Source organism: Alternaria incomplexa, assembly GCF_024043165.1.
Source record: "Alternaria incomplexa strain BMP 0042 chromosome Unknown scaffold_5, whole genome shotgun sequence".
Taxonomy (NCBI): domain Eukaryota; kingdom Fungi; phylum Ascomycota; class Dothideomycetes; order Pleosporales; family Pleosporaceae; genus Alternaria; species Alternaria incomplexa.
This window is the reverse complement of record NW_026249854.1, coordinates 1,958,989-1,973,663: the sequence shown is the minus strand read 5'-3', so window position 1 is coordinate 1,973,663 and position 14,675 is coordinate 1,958,989. Positions and strand designations below refer to the sequence as shown.

The 14,675-nt window shown below is 52.7% G+C and overlaps 7 protein-coding genes across 7 annotated transcripts; 2 read left to right on the top strand and 5 right to left on the bottom strand.

Annotated features, from left to right (window-relative positions):
* Positions 1-1,159: 1,159 nt before the first annotated feature.
* Positions 1,160-2,224, bottom strand: J4E90_004561 (uncharacterized protein; the record flags this gene model as incomplete). The annotated part of the gene is made up of 1 exon (XM_051434126.1): positions 1,160-2,224. One exon carries the CDS (start codon positions 2,222-2,224, stop codon positions 1,160-1,162), a length of 1,065 nt encoding a protein of 354 aa, XP_051292644.1.
* A 3,003-nt stretch (positions 2,225-5,227) lies between these two features.
* Positions 5,228-6,787, bottom strand: J4E90_004560 (uncharacterized protein; the record flags this gene model as incomplete). Its single annotated transcript, XM_051434125.1, has 3 exons — positions 5,228-5,982; positions 6,034-6,388; positions 6,437-6,787. 3 exons carry the CDS (start codon positions 6,785-6,787, stop codon positions 5,228-5,230), a joined length of 1,461 nt encoding a protein of 486 aa, XP_051292643.1.
* A 928-nt stretch (positions 6,788-7,715) lies between these two features.
* On the bottom strand, positions 7,716-8,601 carry J4E90_004559 (uncharacterized protein; the record flags this gene model as incomplete). Its single annotated transcript, XM_051434124.1, has 3 exons — positions 7,716-8,046; positions 8,142-8,271; positions 8,325-8,601. 3 exons carry the CDS (start codon positions 8,599-8,601, stop codon positions 7,716-7,718), a joined length of 738 nt encoding a protein of 245 aa, XP_051292642.1.
* A 1,629-nt stretch (positions 8,602-10,230) lies between these two features.
* Positions 10,231-11,061, top strand: J4E90_004558 (uncharacterized protein; the record flags this gene model as incomplete). Its single annotated transcript, XM_051434123.1, has 1 exon — positions 10,231-11,061. The coding sequence occupies one exon, from the start codon at positions 10,231-10,233 to the stop codon at positions 11,059-11,061; it is 831 nt and encodes a 276-aa protein (XP_051292641.1).
* A 35-nt stretch (positions 11,062-11,096) lies between these two features.
* Positions 11,097-11,885, bottom strand: J4E90_004557 (uncharacterized protein; the record flags this gene model as incomplete). Its single annotated transcript, XM_051434122.1, has 1 exon — positions 11,097-11,885. The coding sequence occupies one exon, from the start codon at positions 11,883-11,885 to the stop codon at positions 11,097-11,099; it is 789 nt and encodes a 262-aa protein (XP_051292640.1).
* Positions 11,886-12,397: 512 nt separating this feature from the next.
* On the top strand, positions 12,398-13,017 carry J4E90_004556 (uncharacterized protein; the record flags this gene model as incomplete). Its single annotated transcript, XM_051434121.1, has 2 exons — positions 12,398-12,676; positions 12,826-13,017. 2 exons carry the CDS (start codon positions 12,398-12,400, stop codon positions 13,015-13,017), a joined length of 471 nt encoding a protein of 156 aa, XP_051292639.1.
* Positions 13,018-13,272: 255 nt separating this feature from the next.
* On the bottom strand, positions 13,273-14,115 carry J4E90_004555 (uncharacterized protein; the record flags this gene model as incomplete). The annotated part of the gene is made up of 1 exon (XM_051434120.1): positions 13,273-14,115. One exon carries the CDS (start codon positions 14,113-14,115, stop codon positions 13,273-13,275), a length of 843 nt encoding a protein of 280 aa, XP_051292638.1.
* Between the last annotated feature and the right edge of the window lie 560 nt (positions 14,116-14,675).

The following is a 14,675-nucleotide window of genomic DNA, read 5'->3' as shown; positions in this document are numbered from 1 at the left end:
TTGGCAAGAGCCGCGAACGCCTTGTTCAGTCGGACAGTGCCTGCTACGATATCCGCAGGACTCGTGCTGTTGGGATGCATGCTTCCGGGACATTTGAATAGGAGTCTAGGGTGGGCGAAGGTAATGCTACAGCGTGGTAGGTCTCCATTCCAGACTATCCTTAGTAACGGCAGTAGGTTTTGGTCCAATTCAACCTGGTCACATCCCCAACCGCAGACAGTCGAGATGTCGATCACTACCTTTGTTATCAACCCCATCTGAGAGCCAAGTGAGGCGAGCCATATTGGCGCATAATTGATCTGGTGGTAGTCACCCCGATCGCTGGCTTGACACCGCCTGATTGCTTCGCGGTCACACCTCTGACCAACTCTGGTAACGAGGAAGGTGTTGTTGGCGTACAAGATGCCAACCGTTTCGTGATACATCTGGCGACAAGACTTCAGCAGGCCGATCCCAAGAGATGCTTCATGCCTGAACCCCTGCGCTTCTTTCCATTCAGAGTCTTGCCTCTTCTGCCAATTCTTCAGGCTGCGGGGAACATGCCTGCCCTTCCGAGAACCATAGCCCACTCTGTCATCTTCTGAGCTGTCATCGGCGAAAGACTCATCGTCTGGACGAATTTCATAAGGCCGTCGGTCGTAGTAGAAGTCGGAGTTATGAATGCGTATTCCAGGTCGTCGTGGCAGCACAAACACGTATTCGTTGATGGTGTTGCGTACCTCCGCCGGTAGCGTCAGGAAGGACGGCGCGGACGGATCTAGAGGAGCCGAACAGCCTTTTGGAATTTCCATGGCAGTGTATGGAAAGATGTGTGCGAAACGATATTAACGAGAAAAATGGTTGTTGCGAGGCAAGACAGAGCTGATGGCGGTCTGAAGACAACTGGAAGGGGCGGCACGGTATTCAAGCTAGGCTGTTATAGGTTAGCAAGGAAACGCGAAACTCACGCGTGCAAACTTCCAGCGATGGCCCATGATGCTGCTAGTATCGTTGATGCTACTCTGTGTTCATACCTAGCTATCGCTGCATTCTCCACCGATTTCTGTAGACCATCTCAGCACCAGTATCACAACGAGGTTATCGCGCTTCTCCGATGGCGCGTCCAGAACTCGTGATGTCACCCGCATTCTCCCCGGAGCATGGGCCCACTCACAATCCTTCAACGCCTCATCTTCTTTAGCGCATCATCAAGACTGCCCCATCCGACCTCTACACACCGCCTCAAATCGTCCCAAGCATGTATCAAACACTCGTCGCGCCTATCTATCGGACATGCAAAGTCCATGAGCTCTGCGCGCCGCCGAATGACATCAGCCACCGAAGCAAGTTTCAACTTCTGGCCTCCCGAAAAGCCAGGGACAGCATTGCTGCTCACGTCGGACTTCCATTTGGTTGCTCTTGTGCAACGAAACTCGTGCGGTCTCTCAATGCATTTGAGGATGGCGCCGAAGCCGTTGATGCGTATGTTGGGTGTGTAATGTTGGCGCTCACGAGCGTAGATGCTGTCTCGGAGGAGGTCGGTGAAGAAGAGGAAGACGGCTCGTCTTAGCTTCTCTATTGGTGCTTCTGAGCATGCTCTCTGACGTCCGTCTTTGTCTTTTATGATGATCTTGATGGTCGACCACATGTTGGCTTTGAGTATGGACACGCTGCTCAGGAAGCGCACGAGACCTCTCATGTTGATCTTAACATCCTCGAGACCTTTGTCGTCATCCAGGATGAAGTTGAGGTCGATGCTCTGGCCGCTGGTAAGCCCAAATTCGCCCCTGGCGATGTAGCTGATAGTTGTGTTGTTGATGGCCTCCGGCCAGAGCAGGGCGTCGAGTGCGCTAAATCTCTTGAAACTCGTCTCGGCTTCCTGACTGGTCATTGAGAGGGTCAACGAATACCCTGGTCGGATGAGAGACTTCACCGAGCAGGGAACCAGACTGAGAAGGGTGAGATCAAGTCCGTGGGTAGCTTGCGCAGTCAGATCCACGACGATGCCTTCGGGCCCAAGTGCTACATATCGAGCGATGATCTGTCGAATCGATCTAGGCAGGTCTGCGCGGGATTTTATCGGCTTCTTTGGCGTCCAGACAACTTTTGCTCCTTTACTCAGAATAGTGAAGAACCTCAGCCCCGAGCGTTTGTACTTGACGAAGTGCCATTCAGATCGTCCCACTTGTTCAAATCCAATCACGACACTCTCTAACGATCGCGAAACATGCCTTAGTCCAAGCATATCTTCTTTCCCGAGAGTATGTAAAAGAGTGTTGAGATCTACAGAGACCGCTGTAGGGTCACTTGCATCATGAATATGCGCAGAAAGCACTCTCCCTGTAGACTCAAAGACTATCTCGCATCTAGCTTCCGGGTGCGCCCACATAACGCGGAGGAGGGGAAGGACATCGAAATCCGCCACCCAAAGGCAATGGGATGGACACATGGCATCCGTGTCAATGACCACCTTTCGCAGGAAGCGGTAGTGATCTCCAATAGAACTCATCCATCGAGCAGAATAATTCAGTTGGTTATATCTTTTGTTATCGTAGAATACTGGAGCATACCATGCACGATATCTGTTTGTAAGGTAGTTGATATCGTGTCTGTCGGTGTGTCGACTGAAAGCGAACGTGTTGTGCCCGTAGAGCACTCCAGCTGCCTCGGACCAAATCTGGCGACAAGATCTGAGTACACTGAGCCCATCCGAAAGGCCTTGGGCAAATTTTGCTTCCAGGAATTTTAAATCCTCCGCGTCGTTTTTCATAGCTGCTACCCATGCTGAACGGTCGCGTTCGTAATTCGAGATGCCTTCATATTGGCAGGATTCGCACAGACAGCGTGGCCCCCCATCATCGTCGTAGTCGTCTAGGTCCGGTGCTCGTGGGAAAAATGCGTCAGCGTTGTGTAAGAAGACAGGAGTGTCATTCTTGAACAGCAGCTCGTAAATGGAGTTTCGCATCTCGGCAGGCAGCTCTAAGAAGGAAGGTTTGGTCGGGTCGGCAGGGTGAGAAGTGACCTGCATAGGCTCCACGACTGTCGCACCGTGCGACACAAGGTGGGCCATCGCGCGCGCGTCAAAGAGGTTTTTGGATCTGCTTGTTGAATTTTGAAGAGTTGGCTAAGGTGAAATTCGAGCAGGTCGCGACAAATTTCGAAACTTCGTTATCGTGGATTGGGTGTCGCTACCGCACTTGAATGTGGATACGAACATCTGAACACCATCATTCTGCGCACTAATGTGGAGGTTTGTTTTCAACTAAATGTACGCTATAGAATAAGACGCACTTTGAGGCAGAGGCTACAATTCTATTTTGTAAAGGGCATGATCCAGCAATGATATGTACTCGAGTAGAGTACAAGTCCGTGAATAGTGGCGTCTTCTTACGCATCCCAGCTCAACTGATAGCCACCGATTTATTGCTTTCTCCGTCCTTCATGTCAAGCTGTCTGGTGCCTCTCTTTCCAGATCACCCCAACCTGAGAAAACTCTGAACAGGTCTGCAGCCTACATTAACATGGAAACATGCAAAGCAGGTAACATAACGTCGATGTAGGCTCTAGATCATTCCATGCTTTTCCTAGATTGACATGAGATGACTAGTCCAGTATCTCTTCCGCGTATCTCTCAATCGCGTAGACTGAATCCATTCCAGCAGGCTTCATCACCACGTCAGCAAACCGATACAAGATGGCCTCATGGAAGTTTGGTCGTGTCTTCGCAGCAGTGATACCACTTCCAGTTCCCCTGGCGTTTTTGTAGTACTTGCGCGTGCAGAAGTGATCCACAAAGGTCTGTAGATAGTACTCAACGTTTGAGGCTCCCTCCCAAGTACAACTATGGAGACAGAATGGTCTAAGTTCTGTCTCGGACAGAGAGTCACTCTGAACGCGAGGTACTGCATGCTTTTGGAACAGAAGAGCCCAGTGTAGCATGTCTAGCTTTGGGAGCTTGTATAGGCCTTGGGCGATCGAGCGCCATGATCCGTCCGTTAGCGTTACGAATGTGGAGTCGAATTCCTTCAACGTGGCTGAGTGTTGCTTTATGAAACGTCGAAGTTGACCCCCGCTAATGTAGATTGCGTGGAGACTCAGCCTGGTGATGTTGGAGTAATGTGTAGTAGCAACGTGCCTAGAAAACACTGCATGGCAGCCGTCGCAGAATCTCAAGCGAGGATGGGTCTCGCACCCGTCCAGACGAAGGGTCTCGATCTGACTGTGATTTGCGATAAGTCGGGACAGATTTGTGTGATCAGGCTGATAGTCCTTCAAATGATATCCATGTTCGTTCCACCTTTTGGCGTCCTGTATTGTCTGCTTGATCTCAGGACGTAGAAACATGTAATGTAAGGTCGGGGTGCTGATCTCGACACCCTTGGTGTATGGTGAGCAATCCGCAGGATTTATCATCAGAGTACGATGATCAGCGTTACTTAGGTTTTCAGTCTCTACTGTGAAGACCGCCTTCTTCCTTGCAAAGCCGCTCCTCGCTGAAGCGGCATGTATGAGACGGTGCAAGGTCGTACCCCGTACTGGAATCTCCTCCAAAGAAGTCGCTTGCTTCAAGTTCCGGAAGCATGCTGCTAGCAGTTCGACTGCTTCAGGGGCTTCTAAGTATGTCGAAATCTCTTCGCGCCGCATTTCACGGGTCGGAGACAATCCCTGTAGAATATCGCAGTCGTCCGCCGTGCTTGTCACCCTAGGATGACAGAACAGCACTCGCTTGATGCGGTCGCGAAAAACTGGTATTTGAGTTATGTGCAATAGCTGGCAGAGTCCCTTGTAGTCGACGAATATCTCGAGCTCCTCTAGCAATAGTCCGTACCTGACCACGGCGTCGAAAGTAGTCTTGGCGTGAAGGTTTCGGCAGATGAGGCGGAGCGACTGCAGGTCATCGTTATTGTAGTATACGGAGCCATCTACATCGCGCTCCAGCGAAAGCTTCCTTCACTCGCTTTGAGGAGATCGCGAGGTGATGATAGAGGCCTATGATGGAGTAGAATGGCAAAAATCTCGGGGTTTGTCGTTGATATAGACAGCTGAGTGAGTGTTGTTTGAGAGATGTGGCGAGGTGAGAGAGCAACGCAGTGCGTACCTAGGTAGTGCAGGTGGAAGGCGCGAGGGCAAACAGCGCTAGCCCGCTTACAGTATCGTGCATCCATGTGAAAGTGCCCAACACAACACAGATTGCGCGCGAGTTCACTGGTCTTCTTCGTTCTTTAAGTGTATCTGTCTCTCAAGAAACCTACTCCTCCGGAGGGTACACAACAATACGATCAATATCCGCGCCCTTAACGTCCTGCCCATTATCCAGCCCACCAATAGTAATAGTGTTATGACTACCCTCCTCCAAGTTCAACATAAGCGGTGTACTCAGAATAATCCCCTTGTGCGTATCTCTCTGATAAAGCGACTCCACCTCTTCCGTCTTGTTGTTCACAATAACGCTCGAGATGCGGCGGAGCTGCCATGTGCCGTTGATACGATCGGGTGAACCTCCAGGCTGGTCGCCGAAGCCCATGTCGTCGGTGTTCTGGTAGTAGAACGAGACCCACTGGGGCTTTCCGGTGCCTTCGATGTTGGAGAAGGTGACTTTGCTGTCGTTGCCGTAGATGCCGGTGACGATGACGCCGTCGCTGCCGAAGGTGGCTTCTTGGTGGTAGGCATCGCCGGTAGTGGTGGCGTCCTTGCCGTAGTAGGTGGTGCCGTTGATGGCTGTGACTTCTCCGGTTTTCACGTCGAGGTCGTAGACGTCGTACCATTTTAGCTCAACCGACTTCTTCTCTTCGTCAATCTCAAGCGGTAGCCAAATGTATCTGCTTTCCCATAGACTGATAGAGTCCCATTGGTCGCCCATGTACAGATAGGTCGTCTTCTTAGTGCCGTTGATCCGAAGGTTCAATCCTGACTGCGAGTTGAATGTGCGGGTGTTGAGCGGTGCGATGATGAAAGGTTGAGACCAGGGACCAGCGAGGGAGTCAGCTCGGAAGGCAACGACGTCTAGAAGCGGTCAGCACATGATGGAGATATCCGTTTAGTGGAAATACTGACTGTTTGGGCGGTAACCCGTCTTATGCGACATCAACGCGAAGTAGCTCTTGTCGGTCTGCACGATGGTTGGTGCTTCGAGGTCGTACTTGTCGAAACGATGAACGACTTCATCTAGAGCAGTGATGTTCTCATTAAAGGAAGTGAGGTAAACGTCACGTCCTTCTCTGCGGTCACCGTTGGAGTATAGCGAGTACGCTCGACCGTCTTTCTGGTCTACGAATAGACCGAAGTCTTGTGACCAGTTCCCAAGTGGTGCTGTAGCATCGACGAAGCTGTAGGGGCCGGTTATGTTGTCCGAGACCGCAAGACCTTGCAGAAGCTCTCCGTAGGTGGAGTTGTCGGCGTGCCACCACATCTATTAATGTTAGCAAAGCTACTGTGGTTGCTGAAGACGAGTGCTTACATGGTATTGGCCGGTGCCTTCGCTGAATACAACCTTCGGCCGTTGAATGATGTCCTCGGGTGAGATGTAGGGGTGGCCCTCGATGGGCTCCAGGGCCAGACCGTGAGGCTCCCAAGTCGCAAGGTCGTCGGAGCTGTACACGCTAACACCACCACCCTCTTCCTGTCCCTCGATCTTGTACTCGCCAAACCAGAAGTACTTGCCCGTCTCTTGATCCACAGTAATGCCACCAGCGTGCGCATTCACAAGAGTGTCATCAGTAGCTCTCCAACGCGCGCCTGGAACGATCCATTTGGCGGAGGCAGTCGCTGCAGCTAGCAACAGCTGGCATGAAAGCGTATTGAAACCCATTGCAATGTGATGCGATGGCGGACTGGGGTGACAAACATTTTTTGGTACATGGCTGTAGACCTCATATAGCCGGTTGCAGGAGCATGGATGTTTACCAGCCAAGCGGCTCCGGATTCTTTTCACCCGAGCATTCAGGAACCTAAGCCCTGGATATCATCTTGCGGGGCTCCGCACCTATTCGCGGAAGCGATCGTCGTATTTCTCCAGGTTTTGGGATGGCCCGCTACCGCGATTTGGTTTGGTGAATTCGGATGTCGGAAAAACCAAGACTTCAAGCTGGCTGCCAACGATGAGGGGATGTCGCCGCATGCATGTTTTACGGTAACGCTACCAGATCGAGCTTCCAACCCGCTCGTAAAGAGACTTACAGGCCTTCGGAAACATGGGACAAGAGCTGATGTTGAGGTACTTCGAGAATGAGGATGGCAGCTTCGGGGTAGCTTGAAGATGGAGCTCGCTTGCAGAAGCTGCTGACGTCATCATACCCGAAGCTCACCTACTCAGCCATGCCGCGCTCAAGTACTCTGATCGTTCGACATTAGTGGTCTTCTCAACTTCGCGCTTCAGCTTGGAGCATTTCGCGAATGACTTGGGTCGTGTATGCTGGGGACTTGGACATTCGCTGATGATGTTTACCCAGGTACCGATGAAGAAACCTTGGATAGCTGTCTCCTGCCAAGGCGCAGCGACCCTTACATCAGTTGCGATGAACACGTTGTCTCACTCAGTCGTTAGCCAAGCCTCCTCCAAAACGCTGAAGATTTGTAGACATACATTGCATTGATCAGATGCTCATTGCTACATGAGAAAGTATAGACAACCCAAAAGTAAATATCTACAAAAAAGTGGATATATACACAAGTTCTGGCACCACAATTTCACCGCCTCCATTTTCCACATTCAATCGCATCGGTCACACAGCAGCCATCTAGCAACTCGGAAGCGCCGACAGCTTACCCTGAGCACCAGTGCAAGCAGAATTGGTGTTCACCTTTGCACTGCTTCCACTGCCCTTGTTAACACCCTTGTACTCCTGGCACACCTTCTTCGTCGTTCCGCAGCTCCCACTGATACTTGCCGTATCACCAAAGTTGCTGTTAATACCGATCAAATCACTTGTAAGGCCAAAGGCGCGCACGTTCTCGACGATGACCTTGCGGGGCGATTTTTTGGAGTTGTCGGTGCAGTCGCCGCAGGAGCGGTAGAGTTTGCCCGCGTTGACGATGGTGTAGTTTTTGATGGTTACTGTGCCTGCGCCGCTGGGGTGGGTGTTAGTATGTGTTTGGGTTTGGGTTTGGGTTTGGGGGTTTGTGGTTGAGATGGGGAGGGATGGATGGGGGAAGGGGGGACGTACTTGTGCTGAATAACTTTGTCGCTGGCTTGAGCAGCGCCTCCGCCTTGGATGAGGGCGTTGCCGCTGCCGAGGATGGAGATGGCGTCTTCGCAGACGTCGCGGAACCAGACGTTTGTTAGGGTGCAGGAGCCTATATATATCAATACCACTCTTGCAGGATCGCGAGATGAATGTAGAACATACCCAAGCAGTGCACGCCCTCGAGCGCATTTGCGCCAATGATGACATTAGAGATGGACGCGCCGTTCTGGAGGATGAAGACGGCGCTGTCACTGCCAGTATCCTCGTCTGAGTTGCAAGGTCGACCGCGGTCGAACTCCTTGTTGCCAAAGTTGACGCTGCCGGTGATGGTGCTGGGCTGGGGGAGCGAGACGATGCTGCCGGAGCGGGTTGGGATGTTGAGGGTCTGCGCAGCTGCCATGCTGGCGACGAGGGAGAGCAGTGCGACTTGGGACAACATGATGGTATGAAGTTTGTGCGTAAGATGGAGAATGAACTGGAAGAGCTGCTGAGTCTTATGGAACTTTGCAGATGGGCTGAATACTCAGAGAAGAGATGAGTGAGCTGCTGGTCTACCACTCGGAACCTCCATTGCCTTTATACACATGGCCGATACCCACCTCTACTCGATACCTGCATCGCCAACCAGATCTAGACACCGATGTAGTCCTCTACGGACGTCGTAAGATTGCTACGGGGTGGATGAGACCCTGGATTGTGGATCTCACCGGGCAAGCCAAGACACTCTTGTATTTGTGGAGAATGGTGGAGAATTGTCTTCCGCCGTGGTAAGTTGTGCTTGGCTAGGGGCTGAGGTTGACGTTACCCTTACCGGTGGTTAGAATGGTCATGCCCACCATCACAACCTCACTATTTCGATCTACACTGCATAACAGAATACGCCCTGGACCTTTTCGTGATTCGCGGGATTTCTCGTTGACATGTTTTTCCGTACGCCATGAGTCGAGAATGTGCAGTTGTGTGATGGAGAACAGTATCTATGACACAGGTGACGGTGTTTTGGCGTTGTAGTATATTGGGGAAGACCTGGGGTACATTAGTGCAGCGCCATATGTCGGTAGAGAATTTTCCGCGGTGTTTGGAAGGATTCCTGGGCGGAGGGTTGGTGATGACTTGGCGTTTCAGTTGGAAGATGGGCTATGGATCTTGTGGAATACCACCTCTGGAGTCGATCTTTGGGTGGGTGGTATGCGATCCAATTTCCTGCAAAATGTTCCGTTCCAATTCGAGAACAGATCGCCTCGGCGAAGATGTGCTGTTGGCTGGTCGTGCCTTCACGTCGTAAAGGAGTCAACGCATTCTCACCGCTCACGTATCTTCGTTCGCTGGACTCAAGATTCTGTCGAAGAATGCAAGGCCTAGGCTTACATATGGGTACCTCTGGATCCATACTTCCGGTCTTGCATATCTCTATGGTGATGGTCCGTTTCCGCGACTCCCGCGAGGAACCACGATCAAGTTACTCACCGATGATTGGCAGTGGTCCATCGGTGAACGGCTCCTATCAGCGGAAGCACCCATCCACGAGCACTAGAACGTCTCAGATGGGGCGGATGGCAGTAAGTACCCGATCCGACGGCATTTGAGGATGGACATCATGGCCGACGATGCCCAGGTGTGCTGTTCCACGGGCACAATCCATATCGTGAACTTTCCGCTCCGTACTTCCACCAACCGGCGCCATTGGAAGGACAGATCCATATTGCATAAGCCTGGATAGGCAATGCAAGTGCGGAACGTTTCCCATGATGTGTTTCAAGATCGAATGCGGTAAACACGTGGAGATCATGACGCCTGGACAGTATGAGGGCCGCGATACTTTCTACTCTGGTAAATGACGTGTAATAAGTGTCTTGTCGTTCTAGATAGATTAGTGCCACGACGAAAAGTGAATTTGATCAATAATCACCAAAGGTGTCGATGTTTGAGAGAAACAGCATGCAGATGTCCATTTGGACTAGCAGATGAGTAAAGTGGGCCAAAGTCTTGGCAGAAGAGGCCCACCGAAAAGTCTCGAGCAATTCAACACCACCACACAACCAACGCGCCACACTACCCACCGCCCAAAATGTCGTCCATGCGAAATGCCGTTCAACGGCGCAACCACAAGGAGCGCGCGCAACCCGAAGAGCGCGCAAAATGGGGTCTCCTGGAGAAACGCAAGGACTACAAGCTGCGCGCGCACGACCACAAGCAGAAGCAGGCCAAACTCAAGATCCTGAAGCAGAAGGCCCAGGATCGCAATCCCGATGAGTTCTCCTTCAAGATGATGTCGTCCAAGGTGGACAAGTCGGGAAAGAGGGTGGCGGACCGAGGCAACAAGGCGCTCAGCATGGAGGTGGTCAAGCTGTTGAAGACACAGGACGCGGGATACATTCGCACTATGCTGCAGCAGACGCGCAAAGAGAGGGAGGAGGTAGAGCAGAGGCTGATAATGGAGGAGCAGGGCGAGGTGCGTGCTGTGAGGGATGCGGCGAGGACGAAGCAGGGCAAGCACAGAGTCTTTGTGGACAATGAGGAAGAACAAGAGGAGTTTGAACCAGACACTTGGTTCGGACGCGGCGAGGACATTCCTGCGCGCAAGGAGTCGCCTACCTTTGGAGACCTACAAGACGAGCTTTCGGAAGACGACGAAACGCCTATCCAGCGGCCGAACACATTATCGAAGAAGCAGATAGAGGCACAAGAGCAAGCACGGAGAGAAGCGAGAAAGTTCCGCAAGGAGAGAGAGCGAGCACAAGAGCGCCACGTAACAAGACTACGCGCCCTCAAGAAGCGGGAGAGCGAACTCATGGCCGCGGAAGAAGAACTCGAACTCCAGCGCGCAAAGATGAACAACACCGTCGGCGGAGTCAACAAGAACGGCGTAAAGTTCAAGATCAGGGAGCGCAAGCGCTGAGCTCCCATTAAACTCATATACCCAAATATATACAACTACAGCCTCGCCGGCATCCTCATCGCGCCATCCAGCCTCAAAACCGTCCCATTCAACATCTCATTCCCCACACACTCCACCACCAACCTCGCAAACTCCTCCGGCAGCCCCGCCCTCTTGGGGAACTCCATACTGTTCTCAAGACTCTTCTTCACCTTATCGCTCATCATGCGCGTCATCGCGCTATCGAACATACTCGGCGCAATCGTCACAGCGCGAATACCATACTTTGACAGATCGCGGGCGAGGGGCAGTGTAAGACTCGCAACCGCACCCTTCGACGCAGCATACGCAACCTGGCCCATCTGTCCATCAAACGCCGCACTCGACGCAATCATGATAATCACACCGCGCGACCCATCAGGGCTGGAGGGCGTAGTCGTAGTCATATGCGGCAGCACCTGTCTCACCAAATCCAACGTGCCCCTCAGATTTATATTGAGCACGAAATCAATACTCTCAATGCTCAACGGCTCGTTCTTCTTGTCGATAATCAGGCCTGGCATTCCTACTCCTGCTCCTGCTACCACGCCTCCCATGTCCTTTCCTGTTTCTTTGACCCATGCGACTGTGCCGCGGACTGCGGAGGCGATGGCGTCTGTGTCTGTGACATCGGTTTCGAAGAACTTTGCGCGGGAGCCCAGTTCGGACACGATTTTGGAGCCGTTGGAGGCGTTGAGGTCGAGTAGCGAGACGTATGCGCCAGAGGAGTGCAGGGCGCGGGCGGTTGCGAGGCCGAGGCCTGAGACGCCGCCGCTGATGAGGAAGGTGCGGTCTGCGATCTTCATTGTGGGGGAGGGTGAGATGAGGATGTAGATGGATCGTGGGATGAACGAATATAATGTTGCGACTGTCAAGTCTCTGGCTGTGCTCGTGTCTACGTGATGTAAAGTAAAGCCGCAACTAAAAGCGCATGTGAAGTCTAAACCACGAACGCTGATCCTCAAGCTCACTTGCCTCGGCTCACCCAGATCGGCCAAACCGCGCCCAGAACCTCCGACATGCCCGCTCCGTATCCTCACCACCGAACTGCATAGACATGCCCCACTCCGAATAACATCAATCTTGCCAATCCAATCCAATCCAATCTCGAAACTCAGCACCGCCGGGAGTCCGCAAAGACGCTCACTCACGTCCACGTCCACCAACCACACACGTCTTACATCGTCACTCGCTACCTCATATCTCGAGCTCCATAACGACCACGCATTCGATTCGCACCACCCAACCCCACCGTCTGGGCAGCGCCCATCAAATACAACGAGTCAACGAGGCAACGATGGCCAACACAGAAGACCGCATGATAATCGGCACGAACCGCACGCCCACGAACCCCACACCACTATCCGCGCCCCAAGAGCAACAAGTCAAGGATTTATATTACAAGAATGTGCGCGCGAAATGCGCGAAGGAGATTGAAACGTTTGCGCAATGCGCCCTCGGCCGCACGTTTACGATGATATACGCGTGCCGCCAACCGCGGCTGGCGATGAATAGTTGCATGTTGCAGTATCAGAATCAGGATGAGTTGGATAAGGCAAGGTTGGAGTGGTTTGCGTTGGCGGAGGAGAGGAGGCAGGTATGTTATATTGAGTCTCATACACTTTCAACTCTCCACTCTCCACCCTGAACTCTCCAGTCCTAGGATTGAAGGGCATGGGAACGGAGAGGCAGACTGGGATATGCAAGGCCTGTATCTGGAAGACCGCAACGCTAACAATCCCACAGGCGCGGATAGACCACCAAAGAAAGCTGGAAGATGCGCGAGAGAAACACAAAGAATGGTGGAATCTAGACGAGTCGGGGCGTACGCTAGGCAAGAAAGCAGAAACGGTTAATGAGGAGGGACTGAGGAGGAAAGAGGAGAATAGGGTTGATGATAGGGGGGTTACTAGGGGTGGGGTTTATGGGTCGAGATGAGGGGGGCTGTTGAAGATGAAGGGTGGAGGGTGGAGCGGATGTATATTGTATTATAACGTGTAAATACTCGACCGCCATTTCAGTTGAAAAGTAAGTGCGGCTCATACGCGGGAACGAAAGCTTTTTATCCAGCTCTCTGGTATAGTCCCGTTCAAATACCACTCTGACCCATAACGCCGTTACAAATGCTCAAGTCCCGCCAACGCCGTTTCAATCACACCTTTGTGCCACTGCTTCTCGCCCCGAGCAAGCAATTTAGGCGTTATTCTCCTGGTTAATCCCCATAGCCTCCTCAAACTCATCGTCATCAACCTCCTCATCCTCCTCCATACCCCCCATATCCGTATCCTTGGCCTCCGTCTCCACAGCCGGCGCCCCATTCACCGTGCCCACAGGCCCCCCAGCAAACCCAGCACCCTCCCCATCAACCTCCATATCCTCATCCCCACCCTCATCCTCAACACTCTCCTCCCACGCACCCTTAACCCCCCACCCCACACCCGTAAAGCAATACCTCTCCGGCGGCAACCTAATCCCAAACTCGCGCTCCACCCTTGGCAGCGCAATACGATTCCTCTCTTGAGCAACCTCACTCATAAACTCCTTTCCCAAGGACGTATTAAACGCGCCCGCGGCCCTTGCTCCCACGGCTGTCCTAAGCGCATTCAGACTCACGGCGTCTTCACCGCTTCCATCGGCGTTGGCGCCGCGTTTCTTGCTGCCGGAGGTGGTGGGTAAGGGTGGTTCGTAGCTGATTGCGTCGGAGAGGATGGAGGAGGTGTAGCGGTAGGCAAAGTCGAGGAGTTGGAGGGGGACGCGCTCGGTGTAGGCGTGCACGCCCATGTTGGCGAGGATGAGGTGGATGAGGCGGGCGTCGCGGGGGCGTTTGGAGGTGCCGGGGTCGGAGAGGGATGTTGGTGGGAAGGCGGGGTTCATTGGTGCGGTTGTAGAGACACCGTTGGACTGTTGCGATGGTTGCGCGGTTGGCTGTGAGGGCTGTGGTTGCGACTGCGTGGGTGGGCTGAGTGTGGGTGCGTTGGCGGTCGCGGGCGGCGTTGAGATGCCATTTTGCATTGTCTCTGCGGCGGGTGACGCCATGGTGGGTGGTTGTGTGGAGTAAGAGTCAGGGGGAGGTAAGTGAATGAGTGAAGGTCGCGCGTTGAAGTTGCGACGGACGCGAAGGCTTGGCAGCTGCATGCGGCTCAAGTGAAACCTGGGGAAAAGACACACTAACAAACCGCAAGTGAAGGGGGATAATTGCTGTTACTAAGATACAAGAAAGCAAATCATACATTAATACTCGCCTATAATACAGCAAGGAATGTCTACAGACAGTTTAGTAAATCTTTGATAAACTGTTAAAGCGTCTGACCTTTATCATGCACATGCGATCATACACCTATCCTACCAGACTACACTCTGTACACATCGATTACTTAACTTTACTACCTGCCTGTTCATTATAAGATGTCCGTGAACTCACGTATATCTCAAACCGAGTTTCATATTGAAGACGTCCACCACCACCCCACCTCCTCCCCGCCGCCTCCCCTCCGCCTCCCCTCCGCCTCCCCCACCCACCCTGAAACGTCACTAGCGAACCGCAAGTGAGCCCTGGAGGTTGGGTGAGACAAAACTACCACGGCACGGGAACACAT